The 24,623-nt window shown below is 38.8% G+C and overlaps 1 protein-coding gene across 1 annotated transcript in view; it reads right to left on the bottom strand.

The window, feature by feature from the left end:
• Positions 1–24,623, bottom strand: part of LOC110161520 (synaptic vesicle membrane protein VAT-1 homolog) — a 78,825-nt gene that overhangs the window by 31,704 nt on the left and 22,498 nt on the right. The window contains exon 3 of the mRNA XM_020926273.2: positions 2,503–2,673. Within this exon, the coding sequence (XP_020781932.2) occupies positions 2,503–2,673 (171 nt within the window). The remainder of the gene's footprint in view (positions 1–2,502; positions 2,674–24,623) is intronic.

Raw genomic sequence — 24,623 nt, 5'->3', positions numbered from 1 at the left:
CTCCAGACTTGTGCCAGACATTTTAAATTGGACTCCCCCCTCCTCACTTCTCCCTGTTAAACCCAGTATCTATTGATCTACGAGTCTCCCAGCACGACTCCGCCTTGACCCTCTACACAGGCACAGACAAAAACCCAAAGTTGGAGAAGCAAAGGTGGCTACGCATTGATCCTAAGACCCAATTAGATCGAGTCTCTTCTGCGTGTCAAATCCTTCTAACTTCCTGTCTGTATCTTATTGAAAACACTACGCACTGACCCTCCAGCATAATGGGGCTTCTTTCTTTTGGCTGGTGAGGGGCACAGCAGTGGGCATTTGTGGAAAAAAACAGGAAACGGATGCGTAATTTAGTTTGGAAAAAAAAAGAACTTTATCTATAGAAGACGCCAGTTAAACTTTATTAATAGCGATAAAGGGGCTATGGACTGTGGATTTGTAGTCTCTGGGAAATTACTCAACTACACGCTGACAGTCTGCTCCATGCCAGACCAATCTGCTGAGAACTGTGTCAAGAGGAAAGACGAAAACTGAAGTTCAATGAGAATGAAGGAGTGAGAAGAATAATAGAATGTACTTGCTTGTTCACTTGTTAAAGAAGGGAGTATTATGCTATTTTCTGATCTCTGTTATAATGTTGTTTCCTCATCAAAAACATACCTGGAGTTATATAGAGTTTGTTTCATTCACACATTTAACACACAAAAAAATCATCGGAAAACACTGATCCACCTTGTGATGTCATGTGGAAGGAAGTGCTCCACTGAGTTATGTTCACATACCTTCACTAGAATCATTTGTATCATTTCAGCACTGGAATTGCAAATCTCTACTGAGCTAAAGATAAAAGGTAACTGTTAATTTGAAAACTGCAGCTTCATGACATCACAAGGTGGAACAGAGCATTTTGAGCATTGGAGGTATAGACAGCCAAACGTGTGAAAGAAACAAAACACAACTGTGGGTATGGTTTTTATGACAACATAATATTTTCTAACATGGCTAAGAGCTCACAATAGCCAATTTTGCATAATACAAGTTTATTTCTGTGGGGGTACATAACATATTTAGATCACAACGTTACCCTTTATTGATTTAAAAATGCTATATTCACCAAAAACAACAAATTAACATTCTTTTTTGACTTTCTGTGTTTCCCCTCTCTTTGCTCCCCACACTAAGTCACTCCCCCTTCTGAGCGCCCTCACAACACAGTCAGCGCACATCCTGCTAATAAAACTCCTGAACATCACATCAGGTTTGTCAAGTTGTTGTGCACAGTTTTGTATCATACTTTTGTGTATTTATGGGAGAATTGCCAACCATAAAGGAGGGCTTGAGTAGGGCCCACAGTAGATCGCTAAATTACTGAAACATGCATGAATGACATCTAAAACCTTCTCAGGCATGTTTCTGACATTACGGTAGAAAGCTCATTGCACATGTTTTCATGCTATGTAAAACAATCCAATTCCTTATATTTAACGTGGAAAGTTTCTCTGAATTGCTAAATATTGTTTGGGAAGTCCTCAGATGGTTAGAAGTTTCCACTAGGGCAGACTGTGGGTGAAAATGCAATCTCCACACAGGAAAAACTGTCTAGAAATTGAATCTAAAATCTTATTCTAGTGACGCAGAAAGTCTTTGCTGCTATGCCACCCAAAATATTAGAAGTATCTGTCTAATATTGCCACTAGCATGCACTGTGTTTGAAACATCAGTAACTTCAATATGGAAAAGATGAGACCACACATAGGCCTATATTTACTCCTCTATTTTTGGAGATGCTCTGGGGTTCTGAGCTGGGGTTGCGAAACTTGGAAGATATAAACAATTATGACTGTACTTAATCCATTTATGACTTAATAACAGTGTATTTTAATTAAATTAGGTCAAACATTGCAATAAATTGTTAAAATATTTATTTTTAGCTGGGAGTCCTGAGTCAGGACGGTTGAGTCAGCATGGTTATGCTGAGAAGTTTGAGACCCCAGTTCTACATCTCCCCATCCACTGATTTTGCAATGGCTTTAATATCGATGGACCCATATAACGCAATTTTCTGATCTATATTATGCTGTTTCCTCATAACAAAGTACCTGTAGTTGCGTTTTGCTTCATTCACACATGTTCAACAGGCAAACCCTGCATATTTAGGCTGAAATCTTCTTTCAAGCTGAAAACATTTGTGATGTCATGTGGTAATACAGGGAGTGCTCCACTGTGTTTCTACCGAACCAAATGTAAAAGGAACTGTCAAGCTTGAAAACTACTGCTTCATAACATCACAAGCTGAAAACTGAACATTTTGAGCTTTGAAGATGTAGACAAATAATAAAGAATTATTCAAACATGTGTCAATGAGACAAAATGCAACTTCAGGTATGTTATGATGAGGTAACAGCATTATAATGTGGTTTAAAATTTTGTGTACAACTGTAACAAACAATACATATCATTGCTTATTTCTGTCCCCATAGAAAAGCAGTCATCCTCCTTACATACCTTTGGGGCTGATTTTGCGGACCTCCTCCACATAGTCCTTGGTGCGGTAGTCGATGGGGTGTGTGACTCCGGCCTCAGTGAGAGCTTCATGTTTAGAGGCCGACGCTGTTCCAAACACAGTCACTTCACTCACTGTTTTACACAGCTGTGTGGCTGCGGTGCCCACGCCACCTGAAGACAGAGGGAGAGAGAGAGACTAAAGTTTAATATAAAGGCATTCCTATTGATACAATACAAAAAAACTGGTATAAGACACATATGGTAAAATGGTTTAATATGGTTCCAGTGCAAGGCAAAGAAATATATTTATACATTCAGGAAAACAGGGAAATGTCTGTTAGCATAAGGAAACAAGATGTGAACTTAAATGTGCATTGTGTAACTTTTCTGGTAGAGATATCATTGCTCTGCCAGGATATTTTCACAGCATGACATTAAACCGCATTAAATTACATTTATTCAACTGCAGGTGGTTTTATATCTCTAAAATACAAAGACAGACAGGCATTCTGACTGTAAATGGGGTTGCCTTTCCACAGATCTGACCTGAACTTTGTCTTTTTTGGTCTCCATGACGATAGAAAGGATCAATACCATATTATGAAACATTTATTTTTTGCCAGTTTCATTATTCAACACCATTTCTTTTCAGCAGTGATGAAGTGAGTTTAATGTGATGGCTTTTGGCTAATAATAAATGTTAAGTGAGTTCATTTGTTTATCAGTTTCTATGGTGATGCCCACAGCGTAGTGATATTAAAACATTAACTGTTGCACGAACTACCTGTGGGGTTATTCAAACATAATGGGAGTTCATTTTACCAGGGTCATTTTTTATGACACATTAATGTGCATTGATACAAGACTTGTGTATTAGTGCCTTCATGAAAAACAGTGAAATATATTTTACTTGACTATTTTGAAAACTGGAGCAGTGCAGATAATATGAAATCTGTGTTATGGCTAGTAGTGGACAAAATGGCCTAATCACAGTCCAATAATGAGTTTAATATCGCAGACCTTTGTGTTGTGCAGTATTGTGAAGGTATAGTACCATCTTTTCACCAAAAATCTTGCCATGGGTCCTTTAAATTGATACATATGGAATTGTGACAAAACTTGTCACTGCATCCTTATTAAATGCAAATAATAACAATCAAATTTGTTAGCAGTACAGTCAACTGATTTTCAAACCCAATTTCTATAAAGTATTGATTCTGTAAAGTAACATTTTGCAAAAGACTTAATAAAAAATACACATAAAACATGTAATAAATTGCCATCATGCAGAGAACATGGCCTGACCCTATTCCCTGGATCTGTTTAAGTGTGAAAAACAGCAGCCCCATACATGACATGTGATAATCGAGTTTGAGTGTTGTGTTGGAGCAGGCATCTCGTCCTCCACGTCTCCTCTGTGCAGGTATATGGGCCTAAATGAGATTTACATAATCAAATGTCCCCAAGATGCCACTCATAACAGCAGCTGTTTATGAAGCAGAGACACAATCGCATTAGTCTCATACCTGCCTGGACCAACGCAAGAAAATACAACTGTGGAGAAAAGGCTATTGTGTGTGTATTGTGTGCAATATGTGGGATTCTACACAAGATCATCTGAAAATCAGACAGGTTTGAGAATGAACAGCACAGTTCTGAAAAAACATAGGTCTACAATCATTTTTGTAAATAAAAGGTAATTTGGGATGGGATTATCCTGGTAATCTGATGGTTTCTTTGTGTCAGATTTCCTCTAATCCCAATCAGCGTGTGTTTAATTCCCTGCACAGCTCATTTGGGTGTTTTTTTTTTTTCCCCATTCAAAAATTTAGTTTTCAGTCATTCACTATGGAAATGGCCCCTTTATCTCAGTTCCGAAATGCTTGGATTTGGACAAATAGCAGTATAAAATTAACTTTAGATTCCGAGACACTGTGCAAAATGCAAGAAAGTTAGTGCAAATCAGAATCATTCTATCAAACAAAAATTTAATATTGTCATTTTTACCAAGCAGTGAGAAGTTTGAATTCAAGTTCCTGTTCTTGCTCTCCATTTCTGGTACTCATGTAAATTTTCATATACATTTATTGATTTAATTCATGTTTTTATATGATTTTTCTGACAAGTTTTGCAATTAGACTTAGAATTTACATTTTAGTACTAGGATTCTAACATTTTAATCACCATAAATATCCAGAAAAATGGACAAAAGGTTGAAATAAGAACTGACAAACTGTTACAGGAATCACATTTCGGAACATGTTGCACATCTAAACTACAGAGTTAGCAGCTTTTATGCCAAAAAAATCAGGGCATTTTGTTGTTTGTGGAGGAAATTGTGATACTTTCCTACTTAATTTTGCAACCCTATCTGGCAACAAGCCCCAAACAGTTTGATATGTACTTCAAATATGTTTATCAGATTTTTAAAAGACCAGTAAATCATTCAACATTATTTAAATTAAACATTGATTTAAACACACTATTGAGGGCCATGCGTGCTTCAGTGGATGTTTGACATGACTGCGTCTGTGGCGGCGGCCATCTTGGTGCTGTTGAGTGTGTACATAGCTGTGTTGTGTTTGCAGAGGTAGTGGGAGCAGAGTAATAGGTGACTGATAAGCAGCAGTGGCTTGTTTGAAACTTGGGTTTTGCTCGAGGACTTGAAAACGGTAGGCGTCCATAAAGGTCACTCACACTTGGCCAAATAAACAGCGTGGCTTATCTGATACGGGGAAATACAACGGAATTACAGAGGCAGAAAAGCAGGGTTTGAAGACACAATATTACCACATATATTCTCAGAGGAGGCGCACACTCAGATACATGGCACTGTGTTGAAAGATTAAATTCACTGGCAAATAAAAAAACAGTAACTCAAGCAGGAGCAGAGCATGAACCAGAGACACGGGGAAACAGGTGCATAAGTAGTTTCCATGGGTTTTAGAATCATAAAAAAATAGTTGCCATAGCGATTAACAATTTAAAAACTAAATGAAACCGATGAATTAGGCAGTGTGACATAAATATGGAATAAGAAGTAAATATGTTGAGTACTGCTAAGAAGAAGAACATGGGGTATACTACAATGCAATACATACTAAGCTCAATTAAAAACAATAGTTCACAAATATATTTCCCTGTATTTAAAGCCACCATCTGTAAGTAGACACAGACAGAACATGCAAACTCCACATACAAAGGACCCATACAGCCTTGGAATCAAACCTTCAACCTGAGATAAAAGTACTAGCCACCCTCCAGTCAATTGCTGCAGCGTCTATTAAAGTTGTCAGAAGTATCAGTATTAGTATCTGATTTTTGACACTTCAGACAACTTTAATAGTCGCTGCAGCAATTCACTAGAGGGTGGCTAGTACTTTTATCTCAGGCTGAAGATTTGATTCCAAGGCTGATCAGATACTAATCAATACTAAAACTAGTAACAGAACTAGATACTCATTTGAGCAAGTATAAAAAAAAATAAAAAATCACATTCTATTGTCTAAAGAAATAGTGTTTTGCATTACTATCGTGGTATCAGAATCAGTATTGAGTATCATGTCAATTCATTAGTATCAAAATTGAGTTTGAAATTTTAGTATCATGACACAGTAGTGCACTTCTCTGTAATAAAGTTAAGCAAAGAGTGTACAATTCCATTCCAAAAGTGCAAAAATATACGCATGTCTTGGCTTCTTATCTTTCAAAATTAGATTACCAGTACATTTTGCAATACATTATAACAATTCAAATAAATAATAAAGGCATCTCTGTAGGAGCCAGTGGAGCAGTGAGAGCTGAGCTGTCACATAGACTTTGCAGTGAAGGGTAAAACAATAACTGAATGAACTGAACTCAATGAACTCCCTGTTCACATTTAACCAAGAAGGAAAGAAAAACACTATTCAGAAGAAAATCACAACAGAGGCACTTAGAATTCACAATCCTTTGCGCTTTACAAAAACAAATTTTTTATTTTTGTCTGTGGGACAAACTATTGATGCACAAGGGAAATTACTTGGGCAGTAGCTCACACATTACAATATAATAACAAAGAGCAAAAAAATAACGTGTGTTATTCAATTTTCTAAATAATTTAAAGTAGTAAAATAGCAGCACACTTATCAAATAAAGCAAAAATATTCAGATTAATGTAAAAGTAGCCTAAGATATAAAATGTATATAGACTATTCATAAAAGGTGGTGGGGTAAAGAGAAATCATGCAAGGATGAAATAGTGATTTGATATGACATAGGGTTATCTATTACATAAGGGTGAGTTTTTGTACAGTATGAGTTTGAGTTTGAGTTTGAGTTTGAGTTTGAGTTTGAGTTTGAGACTGAGATTGAGTTTGTGTATGAGTTTGCGTATGAGTATGAGTATGAGTATGAGCATGAGTATGAGTATGAGCATGAGTATGAGTATTACAGTACTCAAAATTGATTCTTGAGAGCTTATAATGTTGTTCCCTCCCCAAAAACATACCTGGAGTTGTGTTTTGTTTCAATCACACATTTGAGCAATCCTGATTTATTATTCTGTCTACATCTCCAAAGCTCAAAATGCTCTGTTCCACCCCGTGTTGTCATGAAGCAGTACTTTTTCAAGTTAATAGCTGCTTTTTTACCTTTTTATTCAGTATAGACTTGCAACTTCAAAGCTGAAATTATCCATATTATTCAAGTGAAGGTTTATGGAGTTTAAAACCACAGTGGAGCGCTTCCTGTATTACCACTTGATGACATCACATGGAGGAACAGAGTGTTTTGAGTTTGAGAGAAGAACTCAGCCTAAATATGCAGGGTTTGTGGGTTAAATATTTGTAAATGAAACAAAACACAACTCCAGGTCTGTTTGTGATGAGGTAACAACATTATAACATAGATCAGAAAATAGAGTAATATAACCCCTTTAAACTAAACTAAGACCCTAAACACTAAAGTGACCCAGACCATAACAGGAGGAGACTGCATACCTGACTTCCCTGTAAACCTCGTCAACGGCACTTGAAGCAGCCCGTAGCATGTTTTATAGTGAAATAACATGTTTTAATGATGCAGTGTTTTTCCATCGTAACATAAGTGAGATAAAAGGCCAGTGGAAGCGTGTGGGGATGACATTGACAGTGAGAGCTGAAAACAGAACCAAGCGCCAGTCTGTTGTTCTGTCGCGCTCCGATCTGAGAAACCAACTTTGTGTTGCCACGGAAACATGGGCCAAATCACCAGCGATGACTGAGCAACGGCAGCCATTTTGTTTCATTGACTGCTCTTTGCTTCGGGCATATGTGAGTAGATGGTAATGATGATAGTCGACTTAAGTTTCTGTGGTGATTTACAGATGTAACAAGTGATTTTGTTTAACAGAAATCAATGCAACAATAACTGTTCACTGTTTCCATAGTTATTAACAATTCCAAACAAAGTATAACATCTTCTGAATGAGTAAAAGTCCTCAAAATATCCCATATAAACAGAAATAATTAGTGTGAGTGTTGAGATTAAATCTGAAGTTTATGCAAAATAAGACTTCACAATTTTGGAGAAAGTAGTATCCATGGGTTTCAGAATAATACAAATCGTGCACAATTGCTATAATAACTTAACAATTCCGAACAAAATATTACATCTTAAGACCTTAAAATATCCCACATACTCAGCTGAAATCAAAACAATCCCAAACAACTGCAATTTGTCTAATAAGTATAGTGATTAGACGCATTAATATTCATGAGAGTGTACTAATGAACAATGAGCAAAAGCCACAGCACAGCAACTAAAACTGAATAATAAATCACAAAATTTATTGTAACTGGTGGTAACAAAATCTGTGGTATGGTGTGATATTTTTTTATTTGTGCAAGGACAGCACTCAAGGCATTAGTCAAAGGAAACTCTACACTACACTTGGAGTTGTTGGAGCAGGCTGATATTATAGAAACATAATTGAATCAGCTTTTTCAATTTAGAGTCCGAACAGGATTCATCTCCTGAAAACAAAAATGAAATAAGGCAAAAACGATCCAGATGTGTTATGTAGATGTTATTTACCTCTCAAGTAACAACAAAACAATTACGGCCAGTGAATAGTCTCTTGTTACATACATTTTTAAGTTCAGCTAGGATCTAACCCGAATCGTTATTCGAAAGACAATGGGCTCCATTCACGCTTACGGCACAAAACCGGAAGATGTTTGGAAACATGCAAATGACGACTTCCTTTGGGCTCTGTTTGCGATAGTAACTCTGACATGACAAAATAGCCCGTTTTTCTTTTTTCCTTTTATAAATTGCGTGTTAATTTGTGTATTATAATTTGTCTAACTTAATGAAAAAAAAAAAAAAAAAAGTAGTAGCGTTCCGTTATGTTCAGCAGATCAAGTTACAAGCAGCTGCCTGTAAGTGACATCGAAGCTGCGATTAAAGTCATGTCCCCCATGGAAAGCTTTGGCAGGTTATGAAGACCATTGCTGCTGAACCCATGGTTTTATCACATGCCCAGTGTCAGTAACTACACCACAAATTGTCACCCGCAAGTTTCCAAACGTCTTCCGGTAAGGGTGAATAAAGCCTATAGCCGATCCAATATTTGGATCAATAAAGTTTGTGTAAGTTTAAGTCTTAGATCCAGCAAATGTTTTCAGTACAGTTGACGATATCTGATACCAGTATTGGATCGGTGCTGATCATTTGATTACAAAGCTTAATAAATGTGCCCAATTTTAGTAGTAGCAGCTGGCGTACAAAAAAATAAACAAGAACAAAATTGTTAAAATGCAAATCTCCTGCTTTCCATAGTACAGTGTACATACACAGGTGCTAAACGAGGCGCGAAACCAATTAATTCAGTATCTCATTCACTAAATGCATGATGTGGGAAAAGCTGTTCAGTAACAAAAATGAATTGTATTTTCATAGTTTCTATATTTGTCCCAGACGGCCTCCATCTGACTGTCTCCCGGGGAATGTTATATGTATTTTAATAAACCTGTATTCTGGGTGTCTGCTGCATATGTGTCAGATATATTTAGCAGGATGGTGCTTGGGTCTGTCTATCTTATATAGGGATTTCATTATTTCAAAAATATTGGTGTTAAGATTTTTGTGAGACAGAAGATTACACAGAACTTCTATTCACGATTACTGACGGCAAGATCAAACTACATTAAAATCCTTAGTTACAGTTCCTTCCTTTATATGTGACAGTTTTATGAATTTTAACTTTTTGTATTATGTTGGACTATGGCATTTCTAATCGTTATACTTGTTACTAAAGAAACCATTTTCATGTGACATAAAAGTTTTTTGGTTGGGGGTCTGTCACCTAGCCAGGCCGGCGCCACCTAGTGCTTCCGCTCAATTTAATTTCTCTCCAGCGACTAGGTCAGAAATCAGAATACACTAGACGGTTCGCAAAAACCCCGGAAGTGTGAGTTCGGGCACCAGGCAATCAGCGAAGAGCCGTATATTCTGTGTTGGCAACGATTCCTGAGATTGAGGATTTAAAGGCGGAACAAAGAGAATATTTGGTGATTTTTTATCAAGGGGAAAGACGTTATTGTCCTTCTTCCAATGGGATTTGGGAAAAGCTTAATATACCAGTTAACCCCGTTAATGGCACATTATATATATCACAACCAAATAGCCGCAACTGGTTAAATGAAAAAAGTACCCGCCTACTGTCGAGGGAACAAATTCCAATGTGGTCAGACAGTTTCTACGAGTGAAACCGGCTGATGAACCAGGCTATCCGTCACCTGCTTGTTTCCATGGATATGTCATAGCTAGATCTACCTAGAAAAAGCAGGCATTCTGACTGAGTGAGGTTGCCTCTCCATAAATCTGACCTGTAACTTTCTGACATCTGGTCTGATTTGGTCTCCAGGAAAGGTTAGAAAGGTTTAATATCATACTGCAAAGCTTTCCAGACAAAGCAATAACATCTCCTTGAGGAAAACACATTTGACGGACCCTCCACCAGAAAAGTTACTCAATGCACCTTTAATTTTGCTTATCATTACTAATAATTTTTGTTTTTACAACTATATATTGATAAACCAAATCACTTGACATTCCTATATTCACAATCGCACACACCCCACACTGAAACTGGGACTAAACCTGGACTAGATCAGCACTAAACGAGGACTATAACAGAACTGAACCAGGTCTACCTCAGAACTAAACCAGGATGAGTGTGAACACAGCTTAAATCTCGGAAAACCTTGTGATCCTGCATCATGAGACTGAGGAACTGAGCCAGGACCCCACTCTCCTCCTCACGTCTCATCCCATCACATCGGATTGTACACTTCATATACTGCTCCTAATCTCTGCAAATATGCGCAGACTTAAACATTAACCACACTTTTAGGAGGTGCCTGGGAACATAGTGTGGTTTGTATATCTTTTCGTACAAATTGGGGAGTTTTAATGATGCCACAGCTTTGTTTATAGAGAATATCATGGAACAAATGCAAACGGTAAACATCTTTTTAGGACACCAAATGGGGATGAGAAGGATTTTATAGTAGGATTAGACCAGGTCCAAACCAAGACTGAACTGGGTTGGTCTAATCAGAAATAAATGAGGTCAAAACCAAAGCTAGACCAGAGCATGAACAGGTTTAAATCAGGCTTACATGTGCTGAACTAAATCAATGTTAAACCAGTTCTGCCGTGCACAAGGTTTAAATGAGGACTGAAACAGGACCAGATCTGAACTGGGTCGGCAGGACAAAAAGTTAAATAAGAACAAACCCAGGACCACAGGATCAGTAGTTCTGATATAGGTAATGTTGTCCAATTTTGTCCTATTAATATGATGTTTTTGGTTTTATTCAGATAAGTATCTAGTTACAAGGCTAGTTTTAATATCTAGTATCTGGGTATCTTATTTTTAAATCTCTTAAATTGGGTCCAGATTAAATATAAACCAGAACTATAACAGATCTATACCAGGTCCAAGTTTAGCCTGAAATAAAGACAAAACCAGCCCAGAACAGACCATACACAAACACTTAACCAGACAGCAACTTGAGCAGATTCTTCTTCTTAATCTCATTTGTTCTGCACAAGATCCAATTGACTTATTTGCACTCGGGCATTAGTCAAAAAGAATCCACCTTGAGCATTTTGTTTTCCACTCTGCAGCAGGATGCACAGAGCGGCCCTGTCTCCGAGTAGAGCCGTACATACTTGGATACTTGGTTTTTGGCACCATTCGGGATTTGGCTGAAATAATGCGACTGTTAGGAGTGAAGAGGAATTTTCCCCAAAACACAGAGGAATCTAGACTCACACTGGGGTCACTGTGACTGGCCCACGCCCTCCGCTCCACAGCCAGGGCGGGACAATATAAGATTATAGTTTTTAGATTTACAACAGACTGTTTGGAGCGCGTTCAATCCTTTATCAGTCTGACAATTCTAATACTTTAAAACAATAGTAGACAGTTTAAACAATATTTGAAAGGTGCACTGCGCAACTTTTCTGGTGGAGGCTCTGCTACCTACCTGGAATGTTCCATGGTATGACATTAAACATATTCATTTAGCATTTATTCATTATGTATTTCTAATGATTAAAAATACAATAATTCTGAAGAATAGGAGCTACTCTCCACAGATCTGAACTGTAATATAGTGTAGTGCTGTAACCTGCTTGTCTCCCTCCTAGACAAAGCAATAACATCTCCATGGAGACAAGCAGGTGACGGACCATAACTAGAAACTTAACACAGTGCACCTTTAAGAACATTCTCCATGGAGATGGATATTTTTAATGCAATACGGTGGAATATTTAGGATTTATGTTTTTCAGTCCAGTCCAAAAAGTGGCAAAAAATTACTTTAAATACTTAGATAAAACTAAATGTTGTGCTGACATGGTATTAACGTTGTATTTTACTTCATTCACAAATGTTTAACACACAAATCCTGCATATTTAGGCTGTTCCACCTTGTGATGTCATGTGGTAATACAGGAAGAGCTCCACTGTGTTTTTAAACTCTACACATCTTCACTAGAATCATTTGGATTATTTAAGACCTGGGATTTTGCATCTCTACTAAACAAAAGGTAAAAGGTAGCAGTTAACTTGAAAACTAACACTTCATGGCATCACAATGTGGAACAGAGCATATTGAGCTTTGGAGATATAGACAGACTAATAAAGGGTTACTCAGACAAGTGTGAATGAAACAAAACACAACTCCAGGCGTGTTTTTGATGAGATAACAACATTCTAACAAGTCTGAAACTTCACAAGAGTCAATTTTGCGTAATCTAGGACCTTTAAAAGATGTTGTCTTGTTACCCAATCCTCAATTTATTTCTACACTTCCTCAACAGTCTGTCTCTCCAAGCCTGTGATTATACTGTGGCAATGGTGGCTGACAGAGAATGATACTTAAAGTGAGCTAAAGAATCTCTTCTCTTCACCCTGATTCTGCTACAACAAGAACAGGGCCAACCCAAATAAATGGACATTTTATAGTCGGCTGCAGCTCAGATCCAGGCATGTAATGGAGAGACGGGCTTTAGGACTTTGAGGTATTACAATGTGTTATGTAACTGGGGACTGTGGTTTGGAAAGTGAAGAATATTCTCTTTTTATAAGTCCAGAGAAAGAACCTATCACAACTGACTGGGCCTGAAGATTTCTTGGTCGTAAATCAATGACAGAAATATAAACAAACTATACTAAATACTGTTACAGAGGGGGATTTTACTTCTATGGGGTATTAACTTCTACCACATAACATATTTAGATCCCCATGTTACCTTTTATTGCGCTAAGTCACTCCCCTTCAGAACACTGTACACAACAACGTTTTGTCAAGTTTTGTAAATTTATGGAGAATTGTCATGTGGGAGCATGGGTGATGTAGGCGTGTGGGCTGAGCATAAGACAGAACTTTACAGCTAAAAGTAAGGAGGGTTTGAATAGGGTCCAGGAGAGATCACTAAATTACCGAAACATGCATGGATGACAGTTAAAACCTCTTCAAGAATGTTTTTGATGAGGGAACTGAAAAATTATGTTTAAAACCCAGACAACATTTCATAATTTCTTTGGACTATAAAAAGAATTTATAACACACAGATCATGATTTTGTGATAGATTTGGCTCATTGCCTCAAATAGTTAAAAAATTTGTCCATTGAATTCCTTTTTAATGTAGAACTACCCCTCTTCGTCGTGCCATTTCATCAGAACAAGCAGTGGATTTTCATTTAAGTAAAAAAAAAACAAAACCTTGTGATACTTTTGAACCTTCTGAACCTCAGTCCGCTTTTTATTCGAGAATAAAGTTTTAATTGTATGCAATTTTACTTACGGTTTGAGGAATTTTAATAAAATCTTAGCCTTGGCAATTTCTCTCTCTGATTAGTTCCTGAATAAAAGGAGTTCTCAGGCTAGCAGTTAATTTCTCATACACATAATTTGTCATATACATAAACGAGTCTCTTTGAAATGAATAAAAGATTTCATATCCCGAGTCTATAGCCCCATCACTGTAACCCACTACTTTCCTTATATAAGACAAGTCCAAATGTCCCGTGACAGATCAGTCAATAACACTACATTACCCAGGTGCCCTTGCTCTGCACCTGCCTCTCTGTTGTGGTTTTGCGAGAAGGAGGCCGATGGTACACGGGGTTATATGTCAACGTCTACAGCGGGGATATGCAAACGGAGCACTCTGATTGGTGGATGGGGTCGGAGGTTGCCCTGGTTTCGGTGCAGCTGATGTTGCCGCGGGCGATGCCAGGCCGCGGGAACACAAAGAGGTTTAGCCCCACCCCTCTCTCCTGCTCCCGTGGTCAGACTGTATTAGTGTTTACTATAAGACTGTACAGGCAAGGAGGGAGAGGCCATTGTCCAAGGTATTGCAACGGCTTTGAGGTATTTTTAAATAGCGTATATAGGCGTGTCCTTCACTATAAAATAATAAAAACACGATCTGCAACATTCTTAAGAAAATGATAAAGAATAACATTCCACCTATTTTAAGCCACTGACACAGTATTCCAAATAATAAAACCTAAAGCCTGAGATGTTATTGTTGCGAAAGACAAGTTCCTAACTACTGTGACAGCCCTATGGCACATTCTATATTTAGTTTTTTTGCCAAATGATCCTGCATTTGCTATCTGCTAGTGCAAAAATGCTGTCGGCAATTTGTTAAAATGACTTGAATTCTTAAATATATCTTTAAGAAGTAATTCAGACTTTAGTTTTTCACTTAGGATCTTTTTTCTAACACGGTTTCTCATTATTATTATTTTTATTTATTCTGATTCATTTTGGTTTGCATCATCAGCGTCATCTTGAATGTCTGTCTATTTTTATAAGTGCATATTTTCTTTGTGTTTATCTTTTGGGTGTGGGTTGTGTTTTTACTTTGTTGTGAAGAACTTTAAGGTGCTGTATAAATAAAGATAATATTATTTGATTATTATATTATTATTATCATGTACAATCAGAATAAAACTGTTGCAGGGAGAATACCCACGCACAAACAGACACGTGACAATGAAACACAAATATGTCTCATATGCTACAACTACCACACCCTCCCACACACACACACTCACACACACACACACACACACACACACACACACAAACACACTCACAGTCAGAACCACTGGAGCGTAGAACCTCAAAAAATTAAAGGTTACTGCAAGCGTATCTGCCTCCTCCTTCTAACAGCTGAAATGCTTCTAGACAAAGATTCAGAATTTTCTCCTTATCGTTACAAAATATCCTTCCTGTAATTCTTGTAAAAATATGGATTTTTAATTACAAAGATCCAGACAGATAACCAGATCAACAGGAAATACACACCAAAACATGACTCAAGTTACACATATTCTTACTGGCCTCTTAAAATTGCACTATGTAACTTTTTGGTTGGCACTTAGTCACCTGCTTGTTTCCATGGATACGTCATCGCTGTTTTAGGAATGTTCCACAATATGACATTAAACAGCTGTGCCTTACATTTATTCAATTACAGGTGTTTTTACTGCCCCAAAAATAGCTAGAAAAACAGGCATTGTGACTGTGAGCAGGGTTGCCTCTCCACAGAGCTGACCTGTAAATTGGTCTGTTTTGGTCTTCATGAAGATAGAAAAGTTTAATACCATATTGTGAAACATACCCGTTAAAGCATTAAAATCTCCATAGAAAAAAGCATTGGACAGACCCTCCAAAAAAAAAAAAAAAAAAAAAAAAAGTAACACAATGCACCTTTAATGGATCCATAAAAGAAGATATAACACCATGTAATACAAGCTAAGACTTCTGTAGCTCCTTAATAATAAATGAGGACAATAAGTACAGCCCTATCCTTCAGACTCAGTGCAATACAAGATGTTTTATCACGTCTTCTCCCATGCATTTTATTTAACCCTGATGGTGCATTTAACATTTCATATTTCCCCTCTGTGTTCAGCTGTGCTCTGGGTTAGTCGCCGCGGGGCTCGCCTCCAGTGCAGGCAGGAGATATGACGTTCAACCAGGAAGTAGCACTCTCTTAAAACCTCAACAGACACACAGACACCTGCTACAACGCATGGGGGAATTATCATATGTACTGAAATACGGAGACATACGATCTTAATGTTTTTACCACTGATCGTGCGTGTGAAACTCTCAGGGCAGCTGGTGGTGTTGGAAATGTGCTATAGAAATTAAACTGACATTGAATCACAGAGGGCAAATAAAGGGGTTATTTTTGTGTCCTGATTTTGTTGTATTTAAAAAGGTGCACTGTGGAACTTTTCTGGAGAGAATCTGCAACCTGTTTGTCTCCATGGAGATGTTATTGCTTCCGTTTAAACACACAGTAAGGCATTAAACTAATATGTCTTGCATATATTTAACAGGTTTTATTTATTGCTAAAAAATGTATGTACATACTGTGTAATTTTTCTGGTGGAGGGTCCGTCAAATACCATATTTTCTGGGCTATTAGGCGCTCTGGATTATAAGACGCACTGTCATTAAATGGTCTATTTTCGAACTTTTTCGCAAATAAACCGCACCGGACTTTAAACGAAACACAGCAGTTAGATGGGTCAGTGGGACTTTGTTTGTCGTGTTCACGGTGACGCTGGGCTTTGTTCAGTTGTGGCGTGTAGGGAGGGTGCTGTCTGGGACCGCTGGATTGTTGCCGTGTTCGCAGTGACTCAGTTGTTTAGTTGTGGCTCAGGTTCGTTCCTCCAGTTGGTTCCTCCAGTCCGTGCGCGTGGAGTGATGAGTGTGTCTGTGGGTGTTTTTCGCTGTGTGGTTGGTGTGTGCTCCATGCGTGTTTGCATGTTCTGCGGATGGTGCGGCTTTGTAGTTTACTGAAGTCGTGCTGGGACACCCGAGTGGATTCATGTATAGGGTGCTCTGGCTTGCGGGGTGCGCGGTCGTTTTTTGATGGGATTAGAGGCTTAAGAGCTCATCTAATAGCCCAGAAAATATGGTACTTTTCACCATGGAGATATTATTGGTTTGTCTGGAAAGTTTCAGTTTGGTAGTTTGATATTAAACCTTTCCATCTTCATTAAGACCAAACCAGACCAGGTCAGATCTGTGGAGAGGCAACCCTGCTCAAAGTCAGAATACCTGTTTTTCTGGGTGTTCTTGAGTTATAAACTCTGTAATTGAATAAATGTAAAGTACAGCTTTTTTTTTTGCTTTTTTTTATTGGATCATTTGCGGCAAACAAAAACAAAACATAAACCACAACTACATGGGTCATGACAGGAAGGTAGAGTTGTTTAATGTCAGAGCAATGACATATCCACAGAAACAAGCATGGACCTTCCACTAGAAATGTTACGTACTGCACCTTTAACAAAATGACACAAAAAAAATAGTGCAAGCCAAACTAAGAAGGGTGTGTTCCCATTTAGTCTGGTCCTGGTTTGAACTCAGTGTGGTACAAATAGATTTAGTTTGATCCTGTTCTAGTCCTGGTTTAGTCCTAGTGAAGTCGAGGTTTTGTTACGGTTTTTGTTTTAATTCAATCACACTTACATTGTGGCGTGTGCAAGTGTGATTACAGCCTTAATCATACTTTAAAAACATTTTCTATACTTCAATATTATTTTATCCCCATCTAATTATCCATTTGTTTAATCTTGTAAAAATAAAAGTTTAAAGCAGAACAATTATGCAAAATTGACTTTTCAGAGCTCACCTGAAGTTGTATTTGGAGTGATTCGTGCATGTTTGAGCAATCTTTAATTACTCATTTTCAAGACACCATGCTCTGTACTTATACTTCCTTCTCCAATTTTATTTTCTTAATAATATGTGATGGATTCGGCAGCGTTGCATAGTCATATTGGTACAAACAAAACAAAAAATCCATGGCTTGCTTGCGTGATGTGCAGCTATAGGCAGACGCTTTGATTATAAAACCATAGCTGTTTCAAGCACAATACGCCCTCAATAAAAAATGCCTGCCTTTTGACTTGTCTGTGTAAGATATTGAAGATACAAGTTCCATATAGCCACTTAAATCCAGACAAAGTGCTTGCACAAACAGCGGCACGTATAGCCATTACAGTTAACAAGATCCGCCATGCTCACTCATCACTGTAGGAAGTCTTAGATTACACTCAGAAACGCAGCGGCCTCTTGGAGAAAGCATTAGCGGAGCACACAAGCTGCTACCCAAGTGTTACTGGAGCCACCAACACTGTCATGGTCACCGCGGAGACGTTTGATACGATTGTGATAACATCGAGATCTGACATGTCAATCTCTCTGAGGGAAACTTTATGAGAAGGGGAGGATGAGAAGAGAAAGATGAGAGGAGAAGGATGAAAAGCTGTGGGAGAGAAGTTGTTGTTTAAATTTTAATTTTGCTCCTTGGATGTGATTTGACTGCAGTAATTTGTCTTCTTTATACCGGATGCCCTTCCCATCATGACCAACCACACAGAAGAAAGACACTGGAGAAAGCAACGCAAGTGTCCAACCAAAGAACAAAACACAAGCATGTGATTAAATGGGATTGAACCGTCAATCTTCTGGTTTCCTCAAGTTCATTTAGCTCTTGTGAAGCTCTTAATACTTTAACCTGCTTAAATGTGGTTGAGCTGGTAATGGTATTTATTTGGCTTTATTCCTATGACCAAACTGTTGATTAATTACACTTGATTTGTCATAACTTACATCCAAAGAAAATCCACTTAACACAATACAGTACACTTGACTTGCCCAGTAAATAAAAAGGAAAGGGGTGGACGTCATTGTGAGACCTAAATCTATGCAGGAATGTGTGGTGTGGGTGCGGTGGCAGGGCCAGCAGCCAGGGTTCACAAACTATAGGCCAGGTCAGGGAGAGTTCAGAGGAAAAGAAGCTGGCACAAAGCAGTCACGGGATCTATCCAAAATCCTCTCAAGATACACAACAAGAAAAACAAGTTTCATCAATGACAAGGAAAGAGGAGAAGAGAGAGATGGAGAAGGAGAAGGAGGAGGAGGAGGAGGAGGAGAGGACCAAAGAGAAATATGTGCAGGTCAGAATAAATTTGGATTAAAAGGTCCTATATTACACAAAATGGATTTTTGTGAGATTTAAGCCATGCTATAATTTTGTTACGTCATCAAAAACATACCTGGAGTTGAGTTTTGTTTCATTCACACATGTTTGAGTAATCTTTTATTATTACCATATTTTCTGGGCTATTAGACGCGCTCTTAAACCTCCAACCCCATCAAAAAACGATTGCGCGCCCCACAATCCAGAGCACCCAATACACAAATCCACTCAGGTGTCCCAGCACGACTTCAGTAAACTACAAAGCCGCACGCAAACACACACGGAGCAGACAGCGACCGCGCAGCGAAACACAACCGCAGTCACACTCATCACTCCACACCGACGAGGAACGGAACGGAGGAACGAACCGAAAAAGCGAGTCCAATGTACCACTCTGAGCCACAACTGAACAACTGAGTCACTGCGAACACGCCAACAATCCAGCGGTCCCAGACAGCACCCTCCCTACACGCCACAACTGAACAAAGCCCAGAGTCACCGTGAACGGACCAAACAAAGTCCCACTGACCCATCCAACTGTTGTGTTTCGTTTAAAGTCCGGTGCGGTTTATTTGTGAAAAAAGTTCGAAAATAGACCATTCTATGACGCGCACCTTATAATCCAGAGCGCCTAATAGCCCAGAAAATACGGTAGTCTGTGTACATCTCCAAAGCTCTGTCCCACGTTGTGATGTCATGAAGCGATAGTTTTAAAGTTAACAGCTTTAGTTCAGTAGAGATTGGCAATTCCAGATTTGAAATCAAACAAATGATTCCAGTGAAGGTGTATGGAGTTTAAAAACACAGTGGAACACTTCCTGTATCATCACATTACATCACAAGGTGGAGCAGAGTGGTTTTATGAGAACAATGAATGAAACTCCAGATACGTTTTTGATGAGGAAACAACATTATAACACAGATCAGAAAACAGCAAAAAGGTGCAATGTGCAACTTTTCCGATGGTCTGTCACCTGCTTCTCTCCACGGAGACGTCATTTCCTGTCCTGCTGTATGTCATTAAATTTATCTCCATGAAAACGCCACATAGGTGACGCCATCAGGTCAAGTTAAACTTCAGATCTTTGACAACCTCACCCACGGCAAGAACCTTTAAGAGAATAAATTCAAGAAAGAGCAGTATAATATATAATGCCCTATTGTGGAATATTCCAGGCAAAGCAATAACAAGATAAGCAGGTACAAGTCAAATAATAGTAATAAAAAAGTTTAATATGTTCACATTTATTTACTTTTTATGAAATGAGTCAAAAAGCTAGTTCTGTATTGTTTTATTTTTATATCTCGTCTGTTAAAAGTGTTAGTATTATATTGGTATTTCTCCCTAATAAAATTAAAACCAGCAATTTCAAATAAAATAGTCAAATAAAGTCAAAAGCCAAGTTCAAATTATAGACCTGGGTTTTCTTCATTTCTGTACAGGTACTGACGACAAATTAACTTCGATAAAAACTTTTGGATCTCTTAACCATTTACAAAGCCAACTTTTTTTCCCCCCAGTACCAGCAGGAGCTTAACTACTGCCTAAAACACGAGATTAATATTCTGAATTCACGTCATTTCAGGTCATGTCCATATTTTATTTTTGAAGTGAGGGATGAGAAGAGAGAGGAGACAGGAGAGGGGGAAGAGGATGCAGATGTGGTGGAGCAGTGGTGGACACAGGCACGATGGGAGGAAGCACAAGCCTCTATTGTTTGGGACAGGAGCAGAACCAGCCCACGAGAGAGGCAGCTGAGGGCAAATCATACTCTAGGCCTTACTTCATACTGGAGAAAAGGGGAGAGGCGGACGGAGAGAAGGGAGGGAGGCAGGGAGAGAGAGTAGAGAAGTAGAGATTGGTGTAGAGAGAGAGGGGAGAGACAGATGTGAGAGAATAGAGAGGGAGGTAGAGAGGGAAGAGAGAAAGGGAGAGGAGAGAGAGATGGGGAAGACAGAGGGCAGGCGAGAGAGAAGGTAGAGAGGGTAGAGAAGCAGGGAGAGAGAAGAGAGAGAAGAGAGGAGAGAGGGTAGACAGCAAGAGGAGAGAGGGGAGAAGGAGGAGAGAGAGAGAGGAGAGAGTGAAGACCGTAACAGAAGAGAGAGAGGGTAGAGAAGCAGAGAGGTGAGGGAGTAGAGAGGGAGAGAGAGAGGAAAGAGAGAAAGGGGAGAGGAGAGAAGAGAGAGAAGATAGAGAAGCAGAGAGAAGGGGAAGAGAGAAGGGGTGAGAGAGGGAAAAGAAGCAGAGAGGGAAGAGAAAGGGGAAAGAGGGGAGAGAAGCAGTTAGAGGACAGAGAGAGGAGTGAGATGAGGCATAGGGAAGAAAGAAGAGAGAGAAAGAGTGGTGGGTGGGAGAGGAGAGCTAGAAGGAAGAGAGAGAGGGAAGAGAGGGGAGGGGTGTAGACAGGAGAGAGAGGAGAGAGAGATGGGGAAGACAGAGGGAAGGAGAGAAATAGTGGGAGAGAGGAGAGAGAGACGGTAGAGAGGATAGAGAAGCAGAGAGAAAGAGAGAGAGAGAGTCTGGGATGAGAGAATGAAAGAAAGGGAGGAGAGAAAGGGGAAGAGACGTGGGAGAGGAGGGGGCGGTCAGCAGACAGACAGAAGCATGGACCGGTCAGATGATCCAAGTAAAAGGTTAGAAGGGGATGGAGAGGTCAGCTGCATGTGGTGACGCAGGATAACACATTTCGATATTATTATGAAAAGAAAATCTCTCGACAAACAATAAAACAGAAAACAATTTAAGCTGACACAAAAAGTTGTACAAAATTGAACAAACCATGAGCTGCCATTAGACGCAATTTAAAAGGGAGATTGCGATTCAGTCATGTCTAATAGTCAATGATGTTTGGTGGTTTTTAATGGAGATGTCCTGTGTCAGTAAAAGCTTGTGGTGTGGAGCAGAAAACAAACTCTGGAGGAAGCATTTTGGATATTTAAACTGTATAATTTAAAATGCAATTAGGCTTTGAAAAGTCGATATTGCTTACGTTCATGAAATCAATACTGAGAGACATATTTTGAAAAGAAATTCTATTCAATAAGTACATCTTGAAATTAGGGATTTTTGTACCCTCAAGTACAATTGCCAAAGAGTAATTGTTGGAAGTTTAACAAGGTTCTGAGAATAAGAATCTTTTCTGAGTCATGGTCACAGCGGGACTTTATTCTATATGCTTTTTTTAAAATATATATTCATTATTTTAACCCAAAGCCTTGAGCTGACCCATGTGCACTGTGCCATATATTACACCATTACAGATCGAATGATATGGGTTTTTTCATGGATGATACATTTAGAATCTAGAGAAACCTAAGGCCGATAAGCTCGGCTGATATTTTTGGGACGATATGAAGGGTGGATTTTCATTATTTTCCCCAAATTCTCAACTACAAACTCACCCAAAGCCCTTTTTAACCACAAATCTATAAACAAATTGTGTAGTCACATTTTGTGCAGTTATTTCTTCACATTTAAATTTTCAAATAAAGTTTTATGTGTATTCTTTAGGTACCAAGGCGACCAAAACAAAATATCAGTCCGTGATGGAGATTTAAAGGTGCATTGTGTAACTTTTTCGATGGAGGGTCCATCACCTCCTTGTTTCTATGGAGAGATCATTGTTCTGCCTGGAATGTTCCACAGTATGACATTAAACAGCTCTATCTTACATTTACCGTATTTTCCAGGTTATTAGATGTGCTCTTAAACCTCTAACCCCATCAAAAAACGACCATGCAAGCCAGAACGCCCTATACATGAATCCACTCGGGTGTCCCAGCACGACTTCAGTAAACTACAAAGCCGCACCACCCGCAGCGCACGCAAACACACACGGAGCAGACAGCGACCGCACAGCGACAAACACCCGCAGCCACACTCATCACTGCAGGCCAACGACGAATGGAACAGAGGAACGAACCGAAAAAGCGAGTGCAATGTGCCACTTCTAGACACAACTGAACAGCTGAGTCACTGTGAACACGCCGACAATCCAGCGGTCCCAGACAGCACCCTCCCTACACGCCACAACTGAACAAAGCCCAGAGTCACCGTGAACGGACCAAACAAAGTCTGACTGATCCATCTAACTGCTGTGTTTCGTTTAAAGTCCAGTTTATTTGTGACAAAAGTTTGAAAATAGACCATTTAATGACTCTTATAATCCAGAGCGCCTAATAGCCCGGAAAATACGGAATTTAATTACATGTGGTTTTATCGCTCAAAAATATCTAGAAAAACAGACATTCTAACTGTAAGTGGGGTTCCCTCTCCACAGATTTGACCTGTAACTTGGTCTGGTTTGGTCTCGATGACGATAGAAAGATTTAATACCATACTGTGAGACATTCCAGACAAAGCATTTGACAGAAAAGTTACACAACACACAATAAACACCGATACCCGTTGGCCACCATTAGGACAAAAAGCTTCTCATTTTCTTTTGATCAAACGCGTTTTGCAATAATGCACTAATTAAAGTTTGAAAACATCAGTCGTAATTATATTTGGCAAATCAAACTTCACCTAAAGCCACTTTCTTGATCCTATTATACCTCATTCAGCTGTATTGGACATTACATTGACTTGCCTTCACATCTCACAGCTCCCGTGGATCTGCTTAAACCCTCATAGCTGCGCCGATGGACTCGGGGTTATTCTGACACAAACATCAATACAGGCTGTGGATAATGTCATTGTACAAACACCATTACATCCAATAAAGCCAATCGAAATGAATGATCTTTTTACCCATAGCTGCCAGGAGCCAAATAAGATGAAGCCTCTATAAATAGTGGTAATGATGTGGTAGATTATTCATGTAAACTGGATATGGATCTCGTGACCACTGTCAGTAAACACGCTGGTTAATATGGATTAGGCTGAGGCTGGATGACTAATGGGCCCGAGCACAGAACAAGACAGATACATGGTGAACGGTGATGTTTATAGAGTGGTTTATGCAGTGGTTTTTGTACTTCAAGTGAGAAATCGAAGAGTTTTACAGTAGCAGTGTAAAGAAGTGTGAATTCATGGGCTTTAATAATATATTCTCGCATGGAATGGGCTAAAGTGCTCAAAATTGCATCCATAAGAGGAAAATATTCAGTGTTTCTCTCACTTTTTTGTAGAAATTAGACCATTGTATTCTGTGACAATAGTGGCAAACAAGCGAGAGATTATGTTTCTTATGAACTTTTTGATTTGTCTTTTAATCTTGTCATTAACAAAAAGGTGAAGGTGACTACAGTAGGGAGTGAACAGTTGACCTGGTGATCCACAAAAATGTAGATTTTCCTGGATAAATGGTGAAAATCTTACCTTATGCATCATTCAGAGCATTATAATTATTCACCATGATGACTTTATAAGTGCTTTTCACTACTTTCAAAGGCCAGAGCAGAGTTTGTTGTCAAGGTAACGACTAGAACGTTAACTGTCCTGAATCTCAAAGAACAAAATGCTTTATAATTTACGTGCAGACAGTACATAGCAGATTTATTTAACCTCAAGAGCTTCTTATACAATATATCTGTACAACTGTAAGACAGATTTTGTTCA

The sequence above is a fragment of the Boleophthalmus pectinirostris genome, unplaced genomic scaffold, assembly GCF_026225935.1.
Source record: "Boleophthalmus pectinirostris isolate CB_2022bp ecotype Guang Dong unplaced genomic scaffold, ASM2622593v1 HiC_scaffold_17, whole genome shotgun sequence".
Taxonomy (NCBI): Eukaryota; Metazoa; Chordata; class Actinopteri; order Gobiiformes; family Gobiidae; genus Boleophthalmus; species Boleophthalmus pectinirostris.
Note: the sequence above shows the minus strand (reverse complement) of the source record. Positions and strands in the feature narration are given on the sequence as shown.